The 18,174-nt window shown below is 31.5% G+C and overlaps 5 protein-coding genes across 11 annotated transcripts in view; 3 read left to right on the top strand and 2 right to left on the bottom strand.

Moving 5' to 3' along the window:
- Nucleotides 1–18: 18 nt before the first annotated feature.
- On the bottom strand, nt 19–5,232 carry LOC125055248 (zinc finger protein 26-like). 5 transcript variants are annotated; one of them, XM_047657621.1, is made up of 3 exons: nt 5,036–5,232; nt 3,916–4,231; nt 19–2,164 (listed from the first exon to the last, which is right to left on the bottom strand). In XM_047657621.1, the coding sequence occupies exons 2-3, from the start codon at nt 4,192–4,194 to the stop codon at nt 116–118; spliced, it is 2,328 nt and encodes a 775-aa protein (XP_047513577.1). In that variant the 5' UTR covers nt 4,195–4,231; nt 5,036–5,232; the 3' UTR covers nt 19–115. The 5 variants fall into 5 exon arrangements, with proteins under 5 accessions (XP_047513577.1, XP_047513578.1, XP_047513579.1 ...); XM_047657622.1 differs by having other exon boundaries at nt 3,916–4,214; XM_047657623.1 differs by lacking the exon at nt 5,036–5,232 and adding an exon at nt 2,528–3,078 and having other exon boundaries at nt 3,916–4,045.
- Nucleotides 5,233–7,476: 2,244 nt separating this feature from the next.
- On the top strand, nt 7,477–9,882 carry LOC125055236 (protein ALP1-like). Of its 2 annotated transcripts, XM_047657607.1 has the most exons (3): nt 7,477–7,883; nt 8,929–9,461; nt 9,795–9,882. In XM_047657607.1, the coding sequence occupies exons 1-3, from the start codon at nt 7,609–7,611 to the stop codon at nt 9,833–9,835; spliced, it is 849 nt and encodes a 282-aa protein (XP_047513563.1). In that variant the 5' UTR covers nt 7,477–7,608; the 3' UTR covers nt 9,836–9,882. The 2 variants fall into 2 exon arrangements, with proteins under 2 accessions (XP_047513563.1, XP_047513562.1); XM_047657606.1 differs by having other exon boundaries at nt 8,929–9,882.
- LOC125055237 lies at nt 8,065–10,369 on the bottom strand. The gene is made up of 2 exons (XM_047657609.1): nt 9,884–10,369; nt 8,065–8,833 (listed from the first exon to the last, which is right to left on the bottom strand). The coding sequence occupies exons 1-2, from the start codon at nt 10,056–10,058 to the stop codon at nt 8,094–8,096; spliced, it is 915 nt and encodes a 304-aa protein (XP_047513565.1). The 5' UTR covers nt 10,059–10,369; the 3' UTR covers nt 8,065–8,093.
- Nucleotides 10,369–11,718, top strand: LOC125055238 (adrenodoxin-like protein 1, mitochondrial). The gene is made up of 5 exons (XM_047657610.1): nt 10,369–10,744; nt 10,828–10,879; nt 10,961–11,067; nt 11,158–11,298; nt 11,396–11,718. The coding sequence occupies exons 1-5, from the start codon at nt 10,648–10,650 to the stop codon at nt 11,497–11,499; spliced, it is 501 nt and encodes a 166-aa protein (XP_047513566.1). The 5' UTR covers nt 10,369–10,647; the 3' UTR covers nt 11,500–11,718.
- A 2,246-nt stretch (nt 11,719–13,964) lies between these two features.
- Nucleotides 13,965–18,174, top strand: part of LOC125054971 (heterogeneous nuclear ribonucleoprotein L-like) — a 222,099-nt gene continuing 217,889 nt past the window's right edge. The window contains exon 1 of one of the 2 annotated variants that reach the window (XM_047657106.1): nt 13,965–14,147. In XM_047657106.1, coding sequence (XP_047513062.1) covers nt 14,082–14,147 — 66 coding nt within the window. In that variant the 5' untranslated portion in view covers nt 13,965–14,081. The remainder of the gene's footprint in view (nt 14,148–18,174) is intronic. The other variant, XM_047657107.1, reaches the window with a different exon arrangement.

Here is an 18,174-nt window from a genome sequence, read left to right as displayed (position 1 = left end):
TTAAGTATAAGAAAAATATTATAAAACACCATTTTTTTTTAATAATATAAAATATTATGTGACTGCATAAATTATAACAGAGTTCATATAATATTATGCAGTGCATGTAATATGATCATGAAGGAAGATCACAGTGCTTCTTTTTAACGTGAAAACGAAGTGACGTATTGTACTTGGTAGCAAATGGGCACACCTCACACTTAAATCTCTTTTCTGTGGAATGTTTATATTTATGTTGAACTAATGCCGCTGGTAGTATGGTAGCATAATCACATTGATCACATGCATAACGTTTCTTTCCAGTTACATGTGCTTCTTCGTGATACTTTAAAATATATTTATTCATCGTTTGAAAAGGGCACTGTGTACATTGAAGTTTTACACCTTGATCAATATGTTTTCTCTTATGTTTCTCCATTGCATCTTCATAAAAAGTTTTATATTTGCAGTTTTCAAAGCTACAATTAATTGTTGTTGCATTTTTGTGTCTCAGCAAATGTTGAGTCATACTTGCCCTATTGTTTGAAGAGAAATTGCAATACCTGCATCGTAATGTTGTATCATTATGTGATTTGATGTGCTTTGCTAATTCATTATCTGGCACCAACTTCCCACAAAGTTGACATTGTGTTTCCTTAGCCACATAATGATTTTGTTCATAATGCAATTTTAATTGATCCCAATTGGGATAAAATTCTGGGCATTTTGTACACTGATATTTTGTTGGTATATCAACTTCTTCTTTTTTTATAACAATATCACTGGATACCTTAGCAACATCGGTTTCTAATTCGTTTTTTAATACAACATCATCTGAATCATTTAGTTCATTTGTGTTATGTACTTCACTGCAATGTCGTCTTAGTTCCAATTCATTTGAAAATGTAGCAGCACAATGTTCACATATTTGTAACTCACTAGAGGGTTTATCGTTATGATGCTTCATAAGTATATGTCGTGTATAAGTTTCTTTTGACTTTAACACTTTTTTACAGAATTGACATGTATAGGATACTTTTAAATGTACTCGTAAAAAGTGAGGTTTCAATTGTCTCTTGGTATGAAAAGCTGCATTACAAAGGTGACAAATAACTGTCTTCGGCTTAGCAATTTCATGTGCACAACGTAGATGTTTGCCTAATCCACTTTGCGATGCAAAAATAAGGCCACAAACCGGACACTCTCTTGCAATCTTAGCATGCGTGTGGCCTAAGTAAGCCTCGTGTGTGTCAAATTGTCTTCTACAGATATCACAATATGTCACCTTGTCATGTTTTCTACGCACATGTCTTTTCAGACTCTCAATTTTATCATAGGATAAATTGCATATTTTACATTTCAGACGAAAATCTTCTTTCATAGCATTGTGCTTTCTTCGCATATGCAACTTCAAATAAGTTAATGTTGAAAACACTAATGGACATTCAGTGCAACATAGTTCACCAGTTTCTGTATTTTTTATGTTTCCCATAATATCATTATTTAGCTTACGATTAGAATCATCATCACTTCTTCTATGCTTTCTATGTACATGTCTTGCATATGTTTCACGTTTATTATAAACCATTGGACAAAATGGACAATTGAAATATCGATCTTCCACTTTAATGATTCCTGAATGCTTTCTTCTTATATGCACAATCAAACTTCTATGTTTTTCATAAGTAAGACCACACTCCTTGCAAACATGTTTAAAAGATTCTTTAAAAGAACCATGTTTTCTCCGCATATGCATGCGTAATCTACCCATGCCTTTGAAAACTAATGCACAAATTTCACATGTCCTTTCCTCTCCATCATCTTGTGTTGAATCTGGTCCGTGTTTTCTTTTAATATGAGCAACAAGACTATTTTTTGTTTCATATGACATACTACAGTAATCACATATGTGTTTGAAAGACCTTCGGAATACCTTATGTTTTCTTCTCTGATGCATTATTAAAGTTTTAGGTGATTGAAAGACTAGATGGCACACCTTGCAAACATAATTAGGAGCCATGTCTGAGTTATCTGGTATTTCAACGGACGGTTTATCGTTAATAATATTTTGAAAAGTGCGTAATACATCCCCTTTTTTGTTTTCTTGTCCAAGTTTGTCAAAAGCTTCAGGCTGTCCATCATCACTATATGGTCCTTCAACCATAAGACCATTATCATTTGCAAACTGAAACATAAAAATAAACAACTATATATTTTAGTGCAAATTTACTGTATCCTAAAAAATGCTCTATAATATAACAATAAGGATATATATATTATGATAAGCAGAATTACCACGTTTCATTCATTCATCGCCTTTTATTTCGACGGGTAGGATTAGGGGGAGTAGTTTTGGCGTTTTCGTATAGATTTGAGATCGTGTATAGGAAAAATCTCATGCAAATCTAGGGTATGAAGATTCGATGATTTTTCAACGGCCCGCCTAAACAGTGACACCTAACGTAATCGGGTTGACGGTTTAGGGTCAAGAACTGGTGTCTATTTAGTGGAGTGGAATTTTAACCCAAAAACAAGATGGCCAACGTACTTGGCGTGAGTGTGGCTTGTGTCTTCTATTCGGTCGAGCAGCACATCGGCGCACCGGAAACATATTGTGTCTCGGTCTCCGTCTCCAACATTTATACCACAATAAAAACGGCAGCCCGTCGATACGGTGGCAGATAGAGGGGGGTTGTGCTCGAACAAACTTTGATCAGCTACTTAGGGCGGTCCATTTTTCCAAATTTTTCGAATTTTGGCTAAAACAAACTGAATCGTTTGAGAAGCCGGCGCTACGTTGAAAAATTGTACACGGTTTTAAACTTTCTTCAGGCCGAGCCCTTCGATAGGCCCCATCTCACTCAACCAGGTGTGACCAAATGTCTATCCAGTTCTGAATAAAAAAAAAGAAATCTGGAACTTTCTACATGCTGTATACGCCAACGGCCTGGCCAAATAATAAGAGAATTGGGGTGTTTAAGCAGAAGTTGTAGGAAATCTCGAGTCATTAGAGAATAAAAAAATAGAAAAAAATCAAAATGGTAGGAAAAAAGATGGCCGGAATACAAATGCACATTTGGTGTTTCTCGCGTGGTCGCGCTGAAAAAATGATTTGTATACATTAATCAACCCGTGTATTACATCTGTAAAGTTGAAAATTTGTCCAGACCTCTGGTTTTCATTTTCCATACAAAGTAAAATTCAACGACACCCGGAAACGGTGATCGGTGGAATGGGTATGTAAGGATGAACACAAAACTTGGGGTGCTTTTAGAAGGAAAATTTTTAAATTGTCAAAAAAAAAATTCGAATGTATAGAGCGTCTACGAACGCCCTATTTAACCAACTTAACGGTAGGAGTATTACAGCTTTTAACATAAGTATCAGAGGGGCATGAAACTAAGAAATCGGTGGTAGAGATGTGGAACGAGTTATTGTTACCCAATCAGCGGCAATACAATTTTCCAGGGTGTATGTAGCTGAAATAAAAATGGCAAAGAAAATCTACAGATAAAAGTATCCAGCCCCCCAAAACGCGTTTTGTGTAATGAGCCTCTACATCAGAAGTTAACCGAAAGTGGAAAGGGTTTGACTTTTTATTTGAAAGCATTTCTACATATAATTAACATGCCTTTCAATTCTTAGGGAATATGATCTGTTATCTTACTTCATAGTGCATGTGTTTCATAAAACCCTTCAGGTCCCCCTATGCTCACAACCGCGCATTCTCTACATAAAGAATAAGATGTTGGGAATATTCAACTTCTCAAATGTATCATTACGACATTCTCTCCTCCCTGTAGATGTGGCCTTTTCCCCTAATTCATTCATTCATGGGTTGTGTGTAGCACACCGCGCTACCAGTACAATTATATTGATACAAGAAGACAAAAATACTTTCTATATTTTTATGAACTACTTTTACTTTTAACTTACATCATTGAAGTCTAGCTCTACTTCAATATTTTCAACTTTAATAGAAACTTCTGGATCTAACGCAGAATCAGATGTAGGATCAAATACAGTTACAGTGGGAAGTTTAACTTTTTCCTCAATGTCTTTAAAAGGATCTTCTATATTCTTTTTCTTTTTTTTCTTTTTTGGTTTGATTTCATAGGACATAGGCTCTTCTGGCAAGAATGATGTAGGATCTTTTCGTTCATAATGTTTTCCCTTTTTCTTAAAGTCTACAGTATTTTCTTCTATTTTAGACATTTTCTACAATTTCAAATTATCTACAATTTAAAATTATCTGAAATGTGAATATATTTATATTAATTTTGATAGTGCATAAAAAACATAATAAATACATTACATTTGTATTTTTAATATAAACTGACCTTATAAATATGTTACTAAAAGAATATGGATTGTTATTGTTTGAATATTATCAGAGCAGTACAAAGAAAGGTTATATATAGCAAATACATTTTAATTTTTAAAGAAATTACAAATATAAAATAAAAATTGTGGTTACTCCTTTAAATGATTTCTAAATTTTTGTATAACATAAATAAGATTAATAATATTAAAGGTAAAAATACTTGTTTCAAAGGCAATATATTTTAATATACATGTTTTCTAGCTGTTGAAAAAAGTAAACATTTTTCACCATTTTGTTCTAATTCTAACTAGAGTAAAATATATATACAACACACATAATATTAGATACAGTAATAGTTGTGTATGATAAAAATTCTGCAATATTATTCTTACTCTAATATTAAATAATTAATATTAGAGTGAGAATTAATTTTAAAAATTGGTAATAATATACTAATTAAGACTGTTGTTAATAAAAAACAGTACATAATAAACGTATGACAATGACGTTTTACTACTAAAATAAGACCAATAAAAATATATAAAACAATAATATATGTGGAACTTGGATTGATTTAAATAATCAACAAGGTTATGTACTCAAATTAAAATACACGTCACAATATTATCATCGTCGCAAAACTTAGCCAGCTTTAGCTTATACCTCTATAACCTTATTTCGCAATTCATTTCCTCGTTTACATTAAGCATTGTACATAAACCTGATAGATACCTGAATTTCAATCCATTGATATGTGTATTAACTAATATTTATTCATAATCCTTTTTACTTTCATAGCTTCTTTCACTGTATTCCGTAAAAACGTAAAAATATTGTAACTCTAAGCAAATATTATTATAATTTACAAATTATGGTGTGCTGATGATAATAAGTTATTATTTCATGGATAATTGACAAGTGTGATTATGACATTATCAAAAGTCAATTATGTCCAGGGCTGCCAGGTGACAAAAACGCATGATCGTACACCAACTACAAAAAAATCGTACACCAAGGAAATTTTGAAACGAAAAGATCGTACAACAAAAAAGTGGAAAGTTTTTATTTAAAATAAGTAGCTACTTTAAACCTCCATATTCTGCAACCATTTCGACGTCACACACAGTCCACCTGGCTTTAAATTGGTTTTACCGGGCCCTAACCGGTCCGTAAATAAATCAAATTTTTCCCGATCGGGACGATACTTCTGTGCTCTGTGTTTGTTCGTCTATGACCTGTGTTGTAGAAAGCTCTCCTCTTTTGGCTTATTTCTTTTTTGGAATACCTGGCGCAGGTCGGTCTTCTTCATTTTCACTACCCATTCTTGCTTAAGCGTATAGCACAAAAAACACTAAAGACAATATGCAGATCAAAAGAGGATAATATAATCACTTAGAGCTAGAGACTGATGAGAAAAACAGGTTTTTGACTATTCCGATACAAGTCTTTACAAGAGAAAAATAATAAGTTTTATTACAATGCACACAAATACAGACTTAATATAAAAAGGGTCTTTAGACGTAAAAGGTCTAAGCATACGTTAGGTTGTTGGGGAAATCCCCGAACATAATACTTGCCGGTGGAGTATATATTCATTTCATTACGAATTACGAAATGTTGCCAGGTACAGAATAATCGTACATTTTATGTACGATCTTGGTCTAGCGATCGTACATGAGTAAAAATGACAAAAAATCGTACAAGTACGATTAAAATCGTACATCTGGCAGCCCTGATTATGTCATATACTTATATGCTTTTAGAGTTGAGACTTGAGACAGTTCAGTTTCAATGTTCAAACACCTAAAACAAAATAAAGGGTAGACACAAATTGAAAATCAATGCAAAAATGGCCAGAAAATTAATATATAAATTGCAACTACATGGTTTATTGCATCTATAAACTAATTTTGAGTAGTGTATTAAATGGGAACTTACCTTATTTCATGCTATTCTTTGTATGAATTGAAGTTTTTTTATAACATCAAATAAAAATAAATATTATAAATAAATCTAGACTCGGCTGAAAAGTTGAAACTTACATACATAACATACATTAAATAAATAAAGTAGGCTTAGCTGTTACTATACTAGTTACGTCAGTGAAAATATACAAAAATAAATCTTTATTTTTACACCACTAACATTAAGAATTGCATGGTGGCTTTATCTATGCTGAACATGTCTTCGGCCGAGTGGTTGTAAGCTAGGTATATCGTAAAAAAATATATCATTAAACTACCATAACTCATCACCAGAAATCATATATTATGTCCCATATTGTCAAAGAACAAATATCAATTAATAAGCCTATATAACTAAAAAGGTGTATGAGAAACGTATTTTTAATTATATATCAAGTTGAAAAAGCCCGAAAATTACGAAACTATTCTTATGGGTTGTTGTTTACAGTTGTAGCGACTAGCGACACCTATAATTTACTGCTACAATCACTACAAAGTCGTCATACCCTGAAACGCCCTTTAGTTGGTGGACTGGTTGTTGATCCTTCCTTTAGGTTGGACCATCCTTAATCCTCCAGTTACTAAAAGCAACACCTGCTTTAAAATCATAACGGATGGAATGTATAAACTGAAAAGTACTTACAAACATACAAAATGGTGGACATGGTGTCGCTGTCTGTAATTTGTCGCTTGCGCGGACCAAGATATTGGAAAATAGTAGCGAAGATGAGAGACAAATGAAAGAATTTGTAGGAGGGCTTCACTCCGTCGGAAATCGTGTAATATTAAATTCAGCGTTTGGAACTGTACGATAATTATCATACATGTGCGATAATTTCATATCTACGTACGATGTACGATGGCACACGACTATCGTACGCAGATTGTACGATAATTTCCATTATTATGAAAAACTTGGTGATTACACAGATAGCCAATAGCCCAATAACAATTACAGATTTTTAGTATAAGTGCCATCAAGTGTAAGGGCTAATTAAAACATTTAATTTGAATTATTATTATTTTTTTCTATTTAAAAAACACAAGTTTACAATATTTAAACTATAAATGATTTGCAACATATTATTGTCACGTTTTATATGATTTTTTAAAGTATTTTTAGCCATTTTCCTGACTGATACGATAATTTTGATCTGCCTGGCTTCAGATTGTGAACACTGAGTCACGTGACCATTTCCATACAAATTCGTTTGGCCGGGTTCCCACTACGCCGGACCGGCAGATCTGCCGAAAACCGGACACCGGACAGAGTGTTCACATTACATCGGATCCCGGAAGAAATTCAGACAGTCCTCAGTTGAATTTGGACCTGCGCGCACAATGGACGACGAAATTGTTGTGTTGTGGTGGTATCTTAATAGAAGGCAAAATAAAAGAAAACATTGGGTACACCCTATTTTACGGGAAAGATTTTCACTTGGAACATTTGAAACATTAATGGGTGAACTTAGAAGAGACGAATCAAAGTTCTTCAATTATTTTCGAATGACAGCAACCACTTTTGACGATTTACTGGGACGACTAGACATAAGAGTACGAGATACAAGTTTCAGAGAATGTATTTGCCCAGAACAAAGATTAGCCATATGTCTAAGGTAAGATTATTTTATGCACTAGATTGCGTAATAATAGTTTTGACGTAGGTACCTACTTAAGACTGTATGAATGAATGAATGTTTGCTATGTATGTTTGTTTCATGAATGTGAATATATATAATGTGTGTGTGTGGGAGGGTGTATGTATTTGATAATCATTATGAATTAAAAATGCAAACAATTATTTAAGTATTTATTTGTACTCAAACTTAAATCCCTTCAAAATCTAAGTAATCTGAGTCTTGGGAATGTATGGAACGATTACTAGATGCTGATGGCGAAGCTGGAATCGGATTCGATGTCTGAGATGAAGTTGATGGTATAGATGTTGTTGCCTGTTGATTGCTACTATTATATTGCGTAGAGTATCCAGGGTAGTGTTGATCTTGCGTAGGTATTGGCTGTTGATTGACGCTATTATGTGTGTAGTATCCAGAATACTGATCTGGTCCGGTTATCTGATTATATGAATCACGCCAATGTCCGTAATTTGGTCTCTCATAATTCCTACTTTTAATTTTTTGCAACATTGTCATGACGCTAGCTTGAAATTCTAAAGTCTCTTCGATAGTTAAAGTGTTCAAGATTGGTATAATGCCTTTGAAGAAAGATAGATGATGGTTTTCCTTTTCTGGGTTTATTCTGGAGTCCAAAAACTTTACCATCCTGTCATTTACCTCTTTATTATCAATTTTTTTTTTATCTTTAATTAAAGGTGAACGAAAATCTGATTCCATGCCTACTTCAGTCTCGGTTCTTGCTTTTTTTGAAACTGACTCATGTGGTGGTCGAGGTTCGGAGACTTTTTTCAAAAACATTAATTGCTCGTGATATAAATAATTTCGTGTCTTTTTGGTCGAAGATCCAGATTTAGACTCATCTTTTTGTTTCTTTACTGTCTTAAGCCACGAATCTCGTATATTATTCCATTTAGTTGAAACCTGTTTTCCTGAAATCAATAAAAAAATATCATAAAACAATACAATTTGTTTCTTGGTGACGTATAAAGTAATAATGTATTAACAAAAAATACTTTTTTTTCAGATATTTAGCTTCAGGATGTTCATTCAAAGAAATACATTACTCATACAGAGTAGGCGTTTCGACAATAAGTAAACTAATAAAAGAAATGACCCACGTCATTTGGGAAAACCTAAAGACAGATTTCCTTAAGCTGCCTGATACTGAGAGAGAATGGGAGGACATCGCTTCAGGATTCGAAAGAAAAGCCAACTTTCCTCACTGTCTTGGAGCAGTAGATGGCAAACATATCAGAATTTTGAAACCAGCCAAGAGTGGTTCTATGTTCTTTAATTACAAGGAGTATTATTCTTTTGTATTAATGGCAGTTGTCGATTCAGAGTACCGATTTATTTTTATTAGTGTGGGCTCATTTGGCAAGGAATGCGATTCTAGTATATTAAAGGATAGTACATTTTGGCAAAAGATCAATGATGGTACTTTAAATGTACCAAAGCCTAGACCGCTTCATGAAAACTTGCACGAAGAATTACCGTTTATACTTGTTGGCGATGAAGGCTTTGCTTTAACACCTAATCTCCTACGTCCATATGGAGGTACACATTTGAATACTGATAAAAAGATTTTTAACTATAGACTAAGTCGAGCAAGAAGGTATGTTGAGTGCGCTTTTGGTATTCTGGCAAATAAGTGGCGAATAATCCATCGAGCTATAGATCTCAACGTAGACACAGCAATTCAAGTAATTAAAGCTTGTGCAGTCTTACATAATTTTGTAAGAGAAAAAGATGGTATAAATTTTGAAAGTTACCAAAATATAGAACATAGACAAGAACAAGAAACTACACCCATGAATCGAAATGTGTCGAGTCGAGGTGGCCCTAATGCCAACGCTATACGGACATCATTTACTAATTATTTTGTTTCAGATATTGGTTCCGTTCCGTGGCAGGCAGCAGCTATAAAATAAAATTTATCAATGCATTTACATTTTATCAATAAAACATTAAAAACTCACCGTACTGTTTTCTTTCTTTTTCATCCAGTTCATCGAAGTTTGGTTTCAGTATTAAACATACTTCACGCCATGCTGCTAACTTTAAGTTTTTGTCTTTATAAACGTCTTCGGTCTTATCCCACAGAACAGGTCTCTCTTGGACAAGCGTAATTAAAGTTTCTGCTTGAATATCCATGCTAAACGTCTACTTTTACCAGAACATGCGAGCCGAATGACGTGAGTGGAACACGGGCGGGGCGAGGGGAGCACGAGCAGGGCGAGCGGGGGACAGATACCGGCACAAACTCGTTCACATTACTCCGGGCCCGGTCGTTCTACCGGCAATTCGTAGTGACAAAACGTTCGGTAGAAATGCCGGGCTCGGCAAAAATGCCGGACCCGGGATAATGTGAATAGCTTCATATAAATTGTACAGCCACTAGCTCTTCCGGCAGATTTACCGGCGCGGCAGATCTGCCGGTCCGGCGTAGTGGGAACCCGGCCTTACGACTTACGCCTGTGGTAAAGTGACTTTGTCTCAAGCCCTAGGGCAAGGGTTTATTATAGGGTATAAAACTAGTTAATAATTAAAAAAAAACATAATATCATAATTATTTTGATCTTTGACTCACCTTTTATTACCTTATATTTATAATTATCAATAAATAATAAGAATTTGTTTGCATAACCCTAATATTAAATTATATGTTTTTGTTCATATAATACACATAGTTCATACGAAATATTCCTATAAAATTGCTATGTGATCATAGTAATATACAAGAATGCTCCGTTCTTTAAGTTTTTTTGGTAAGAATACAAGAGAGTTAGGAATATTTTCACAATATTGTATTCAGAAATGTAGCCTTCATTTATCGTCAGGTAACATCATCTTTTCAATCAAGCAAAATACTTATTACATGCACTTAGTTGAACTGTTTTTTAAATTCATATTTCGTTTTTAGCTCTAAGGCACGGTGAATATGAGTGGCAAGATCCTAAATCAGAAGATGAAGTGTAAGAATTCTTGATTCCAGACATAAATTCTGGATCATCCCTTGCATCCAGGTTACATTATTAATTAAAATGTTGTTTCAGCGTAAATATAGTATATGTAGACAAAGATGGTAACAAAACTAAAGTAAGAGGAAAGATTGGAGATAATGCATTATATTTAGCACATAGGTATGGAATAGAAATGGAAGGTATGTTGGTGCATTTTATACTTAACACTTTTAAATTAGTTTAGAAATTAGTCAATTTCCATTGCTTAATTAAATGAATTTGCTGCATAGGTGCCTGTGAAGCATCACTAGCATGTACAACATGCCATGTATATGTCAATCAAGATTATGTTGATAAACTGCCGCAATCTGAAGAAAAGGAGGATGATCTATTAGATATGGCCCCATTTTTAAAAGAAAATTCTAGATTAGGTTAGTTAAAGTATTAATTATTAAGTGACAGCATTATATGATAGTTTTATACAATAAAAGATGCATATTTTGAAATAATGATTAAATGTCTTTGCAGGATGTCAAATAACATTAACTAAAGACTTAGAAGGAATGGAACTAAAATTACCTAAAGCAACAAGAAACTTTTATGTTGATGGTCACAAACCTACACCACATTAAAAAATGATAAAATAAAACTTAAGAGTCAATAAATTTTTATTAAATTAGGTTTAAACTTTAAACTCAGTTGGTTATTTTCATACTAAATTGCAGTTAGGCAACTTCAAAACAATTAAACTTGAAAGACATTTTGTAATTGCTAATATTTTGAGAAAAAAAACAATAACTTTAATGTAGTTATAGGTATATGTAGATTAATAAAAATATTATTAAGAAAAATCTGTTGCTTTTATTTACTTTATTTGCGTATCTGTCGAAAAAATCATTGTATAAAAATTTACTTACTATACTAGCACTTGTCTAAATGTAGAAATATATATGTGGATATTCTAAGTAATTTTCTTTTCATTTCCATTACAATAATAACATGAATTTATTAAGAATGATAGATGAAAATCAGCAATGTAAGTCTTTAAATTGTTCATTAGTACAAATGATTTCTTCCAAACATGAAAATTTATTCTTATGCTTCTCCTATTGTTTAAAAATTTGTCCTTCAAAAATTGAGTTTGGGTATAATGTTTTACTTTAACATGATGTCAATTAAAAAATTAAGAAAATAACCAAAGAAAATTTGTTTATATACATATGTGGTCCAGTTATTTTTATTGTTTTACTTTATTATTAAAATAACAAAAAAATATTATGAAAAATAATAAGTCATAAATAAATAAATCTCTACTGGAACTAAAACTTTACTCAACTTTTTAGACAGTATTTAAATATTTTTTTTATGAACCTCAACCTGAAGAGGAACCAAATTTCCTCCTAAAACTGTGTAGTATTATTTGTTAAATTAATTTATTTATCAATGGATGTGATTTAAAATGTAATGAATGTAACGACTATTATTATATTTACAATAGGGAATGTGAAAAAAAATTGTCTTTGTTCAGATAATCAGAGGCTCACATAATATTTTATTGGGAAGTAAATGTTTAAATGTTGTTTAGAGTTTGAGAGGTAAAATAATAAGTTATGCATTTTTTATTGGTAAAAAGATAAAAGTTTAAAAAAAAATGGTAACAGCACCAAGATCTTGAATATATCTGTCCTCTTCTATAAATAAAGCGACAGCTTATAAGATAAACCACGCGTAAACGAAAATTAAAAATGTAATAAAAAACATGGTAATATTTAACGTAAGTTTAATTTATACACACCTCTATACTGTATTTACTAAAACACCATGAAAACATTTTGAGGAGTGCACATAATCTAATGGATCAAGTGCAACACTCATAATATTCCATTTTTATTGTATACTCCTCTATACAACCCATCCTTATATAATACGTCTGTTTTATAAACATTCCATTAGATTAGCTGATACCTAAGATATTCATAATGTCGCGAAAAAAGCCATATTTATTGACACTTTTTATATATCACAAGCAATAATGCTTGGTAAGCATACATTTAATGATTTACTGACTGATATAAAAAAAAATTCGATGAATTTAATTTACCAAAATGTAAAATTCTCTTTTTTATAAATTTATTTACTATCGCTGATGTTTCGTATATACCAATTACCATAGAGCATTTACTATAATTATTTCGTTTTACCACAGACTAGGAAGATTGTCAATACACCACGTAAAATTACAAATCAACTTGATGGATGATGGTTGATTAAATCAAGATGCATCAACCATTAACCATAACGATCTTTACTAATTAAGTACTTGTTCTTATAGAACACAAATTATAGAATTATTCCACAAGCGCAGCAGACTACCCCAACAAAATTTTATTTAAAACGTAATCGCCTGTGAAGGGAATGTGTTTTATCTCAAAAACTACTGACACATGATATCATTAAAACAAAATTTTGGTTTAAACTATTTTGTTTAGATTGAGATTGTAGAACTCAAAATCATTTTTTTTCATACTTTGTACACATTAGCTGTTTCCAAATTAGAGAAGGGGGCACATTTTATTACTTTGGAAGTAAATCATAAATCATTCAAACGATAGACTTTGAAGAAAATGTCATTTAATTTAATTTTTAAATTTGTTTATTAGCCGGATAAAAAGGCACACTGATACATTAGTGCATAAAGAACAATTAAATACAAATGATAAAAAATAATACATCGATTCATAAATTATAAAAAATAAACGATAATTGATTTTAATAAATGGATTCTCCACTTGTGTAGGTTTAATAATATTTTTTAAGGTTTTAATTCAATATATGGAAAGGTATTCCTCTTACTTCTCCATCATTTATTTTTATATAAAATTTTAAGAAGATTCACATATTACCAACTTTTAATTGTATAGAATTTGGATAAAAGTGACTAAGACATTTTTTGCAATTTGAGTACATACGCTGTTTCTAAATATAATAAAAAAAACGTAAAATTATGTGATTCACTACAGCTGGTCACCCAAGTAGTTACCGTTCCGTTCATTCAAACTCCATTCGCGACTCGCTTCATGTTAGAATTCATTCGTACTTCGTTGATCGTTCAATCAGTCTGCTTGTAACATTTATCTGAGGCGGTCGGTGTGTTCGTATTGTTTTTATTAAAACGCGTTTCGTTGTGAAGTAATTGTGTTTTGTATTGAAGTGCATGATGGCTTACAACGGCGGTGGTGCCAAAAGACTGTGTACAGGGACTGATCTAGATGTTGAAAGGGTAAGTTGTGTTTAGATAGCTCTAGTTGACAAAAGTTGTCTGTGTATATGGATGAAAATGGCCGTGTTTTCTTCCGTCATGTTTCGCTTAATCATATTTTTTAGATATGTGAAAGAAATTTCGTAATATATAGGTAAGATTCTATTGAATTGAATTAAGTATCTTGTTGATATTTATGTTTATACACGCTATATTGTTATTCGGTGTTTGAGGTTACGTTGACAGATGACAAAAAGTTAGAATGCTATGTTGACGTACCTTCTGTATTTCAATCTGTTGTTGATCTTTTTGTTTTTCATTTTTTTGTTGCCAAGAATAAACGGCTGCCAGACTCCAGAGTCATTAATTATCGAATGAAAGTGTATGTTATGATTGACACGTTTCGTTCATTAGTTTTTGAGAAACGGCGGGAAATTCTAATCAGTCAGATACATTTAAATGGCGCATTAAAAATTATTTTTTCATAGAAAACTAGTAACCACTTCGTACACATGATAAATGCATAAAAGTTTACATTATAATATTTTATAATAAAAAGTTAAATAAGATATCAATCATATTTTGTTATATATTAAAAATAATTATACCAATTTCTTAGTAAAGTAAGTAAGTAGATTCTAACAGCCATACTGATAATTTTTCACTAAATTATTCATATATTTAATGCTAAATTAATTTATAAAATTATATCTCTCAAAACAAAAACTTTAGCTTAAATATTAAACCCAAATTAACACATTGACAAGTGCTTTAAGAAAGCAAAAAAATATTTTTATAAGTGAATCATTGGCATCCTAAATGGTTTCAGTAATTCTTAATTTCCATTAAACAACTCTGAGCACAGATGTCACAATATTCACTTCTTTAGTTTGATTTACCATTTTATTATTTCATTCAGCAATGTTATGGGAATGCCTTTTATTATTAATCAAGACAAATAATGGCCTTGTGTGACATTCCCTCTCTATCTCATAATAAAAAATAGATTTAGAATAGAAGAATGCTGCACTATTCTAAATGTTTGATGATACAATTTTAAGTAAATTTAGTACAGAAGATTTCATTTTCATCTTATTGTTGCAACATTTATCTTACTACATAATGTAATTACCCCATTTTTGGTTTTTTAATTACAAGTGAGAAATGTAAGTTTTGTTCTTATAAATAAGTTTCTTTATCGTTTGGTTCTATAAAAATTATCCACTGACATACATGATTTACTATACCCATAACTTTTTGACTATTTATAGCTGCCACATCAGTAAAGATTAATAATAAAAATTGAAGAGTCTTTATAGCATAATTATTCAGTCTTTTTCTTTTAATTTTTATATCTGTCATAAGCTTTTCAAACTCAACTATTATTATGTGTTGTTCTCTGTGTATTTCACTGTTATTTTTGTAGACACAATATTTGATCAACCTTACAGACTATATTGTGTTTTACTTAGAATAAAAATTAGGACATCTTGATTAAGCATTACAGCATTGTATAACTTAGTGTCTGTTTAACGGCCTCATCACACATTTATTGGACAATGCAATCTATTAATCTGATATTATGAATATAAAAATAAAAAAAATTGTACAGTATATGATGCCAGTGAAAGAAGAGAAAAATATATTACTATAAAGTCATCATAATCGAGGCTTTAGTACTTGTTACCTATATTTAATCAATTAAAACAGGTTTGACACTTATGGCAATTTATTAAAATGTAAATTTTTGCTATTAAAATAATGTTCTATTTTCGACGGTCCAAACATATCAAAAAGTTTGTAGATATCGCAAATAGTCTCCAAAAGTGGATGTAATAGGAAAAGTTTTTATTTAATCGTTTTATTTGAGGCAGGTAACATTTGTTTTACCTAGTTTAGTGGCCAATCATTATGGCATATATATTTTTGTATTTTACAATTATTGGAGTTTCAATTTACTGTCTATGAAAAAGAACAAAAAGTTATAATATTAAGCAGATATTTGTGAGATTGGTCATTAATCGATATTATTTGAACGCTTTAGGTAACATGGCGATTAGTACTGTGAATCGATTGTAAACGATTGTTTGAATCGAGTTTAATTACGCGCTCGATGATTTCCGGCATAAAATTAATGTTTTATATTCATGGTGGTTTAAAATCTGATCGTGTCAAAAATCTATTTATTATACTATTCACAGTTTTCTGGGAATACAGTATAATATTTTTATTACTGAACGGTATACAGATGCAAAACCAATACAATTATTATTACAAACGTTTGAATGCAAATGCAAAATTCATGAAAGATCGTGCGAGCTCGCAACAACAGTTGCTTAAACATAAATATGTATCAATAGGTCAGTTCACATATTGATTTGTAAAAGTGAATAAATTTTGGCATCTTATTAATGGGTACAGTGCTTGGGTTGCCTTGACTTTTCCCGTTTACAAAAACGGTTTTGAAACATATTTATTTTTGCATCCAGAAGTACAGAACAAAGAATAATAATATAAAACCACAATTTGCTTTTATATTGTTTTTTTAAATAACGTTCCAACGTCTATGACTAACGAGCTTAAAAATTCGGATCTGTCAATACGTCACAGTGACATTTCCACGTGAGTCACACGTCTGGCGGTGTCAGCCAGAAAGGCGGGATTAGATTCGCGCCAAGAGTCAAGATACCATCCCAGTTGTCTGATTGGACATACATAATTGCGGTTCTATTGGCCACATATTTTAGACCTGATTAATAATAGTACGCAAAAGTTTGCAAGGGCCCTTGCCCCTAGATATGAGAACTGACAGTAAATGTAGAATTAGAAGCATTTAACATTTAATATACGTATTTCTTTATTAACAGTCATAAGTGTACATTGTTTACCTAAATTAATAAATGATTTGAATCCAAAAGTTTGGTAGACTCGTTTACAAAACTACACTAAGACTATAAGGTTTATATATACATATATATATATATATATATATATATGTATTAACTATAGCAAAACTATATTAAACAGCGCAGTAGCGGATTTGTATTTTATTCAATAAAAATTGTATTTTTGCAATATCCTTTTAGCGATACGAGTAACCTTTTTACGTTATTGTATTATAAAATGAAATTATTAAAAGAAATGGGAAAGGGTATTACACGAAAGCAATGCGAAAATAAGATCAAAGACCCAAAAAACAAAGTCGTCGTAAATGTTGGTGAAACGGCGGTAAATCAATTGGACTTAAGAAAAATTCTTTGTTCCGATATGCTTGACTTTTAATGAGTTGCCAATAGCAATAAAATTCATCTGCTTTGAAACCCACAAGTAAATTGTCTTGAACTTAGGCAGCTTTATTGAAGAACATGTATTATTACTCAAAAAAAGCTTAGCCGTGTAAAACATATTTGCAATGAGTAAAAAGAAATAACAGTTGTTTCTTGCTTGACAGTCTAATTACTATACTAATAAGCGAAGTATGAAGAGTGTTTTGAAATATATTGTCAACTGGTCTAGACATTTATAAATCGAAGATGCAACTTCCGCAAGATTTATTGTGAATTATGTCTAATAATAACATAAAGGCGTTATCGTTTTACTTTGATATAAAACATACATTAGTCTAAAATGTAAATTGATATTTCTGTTGATTATATTTAGCCACCTACGCGATTGTCGATTATTCAATATGGAATGTTCTGCGTCAGTTATTATTATTTATGCCTACTACTTATAGTCTTTAGGAGAATACAGGGATGGCCAAAGACCTATATATCTTCTGTCAGACAGCTGATTTAAAACAATTCAATTAAATAAGGATTAAGGGGTTTTGTGTATATATATCATAACCTACATATTTAGAATAGCAGTATATAATCTAATGTTGTTTGTCAATGCGTTTACATAGTTATATTTTAATTTTACTTACGCAGTACCCGCCTTTCAAAACGGTAATGCAAATCCGGCTCATTTATATTAATTATGTACCTATATATTCATTTTAATAAAAATCCATTTATTTCCATTTAATATGTTCTTCTTTTATTCT

The sequence above is a fragment of the Pieris napi genome, chromosome 13, assembly GCF_905475465.1.
Source record: "Pieris napi chromosome 13, ilPieNapi1.2, whole genome shotgun sequence".
NCBI classification, from domain to species: Eukaryota; Metazoa; Arthropoda; class Insecta; order Lepidoptera; family Pieridae; genus Pieris; species Pieris napi.
Note: the sequence above shows the minus strand (reverse complement) of the source record. Positions and strands in the feature narration are given on the sequence as shown.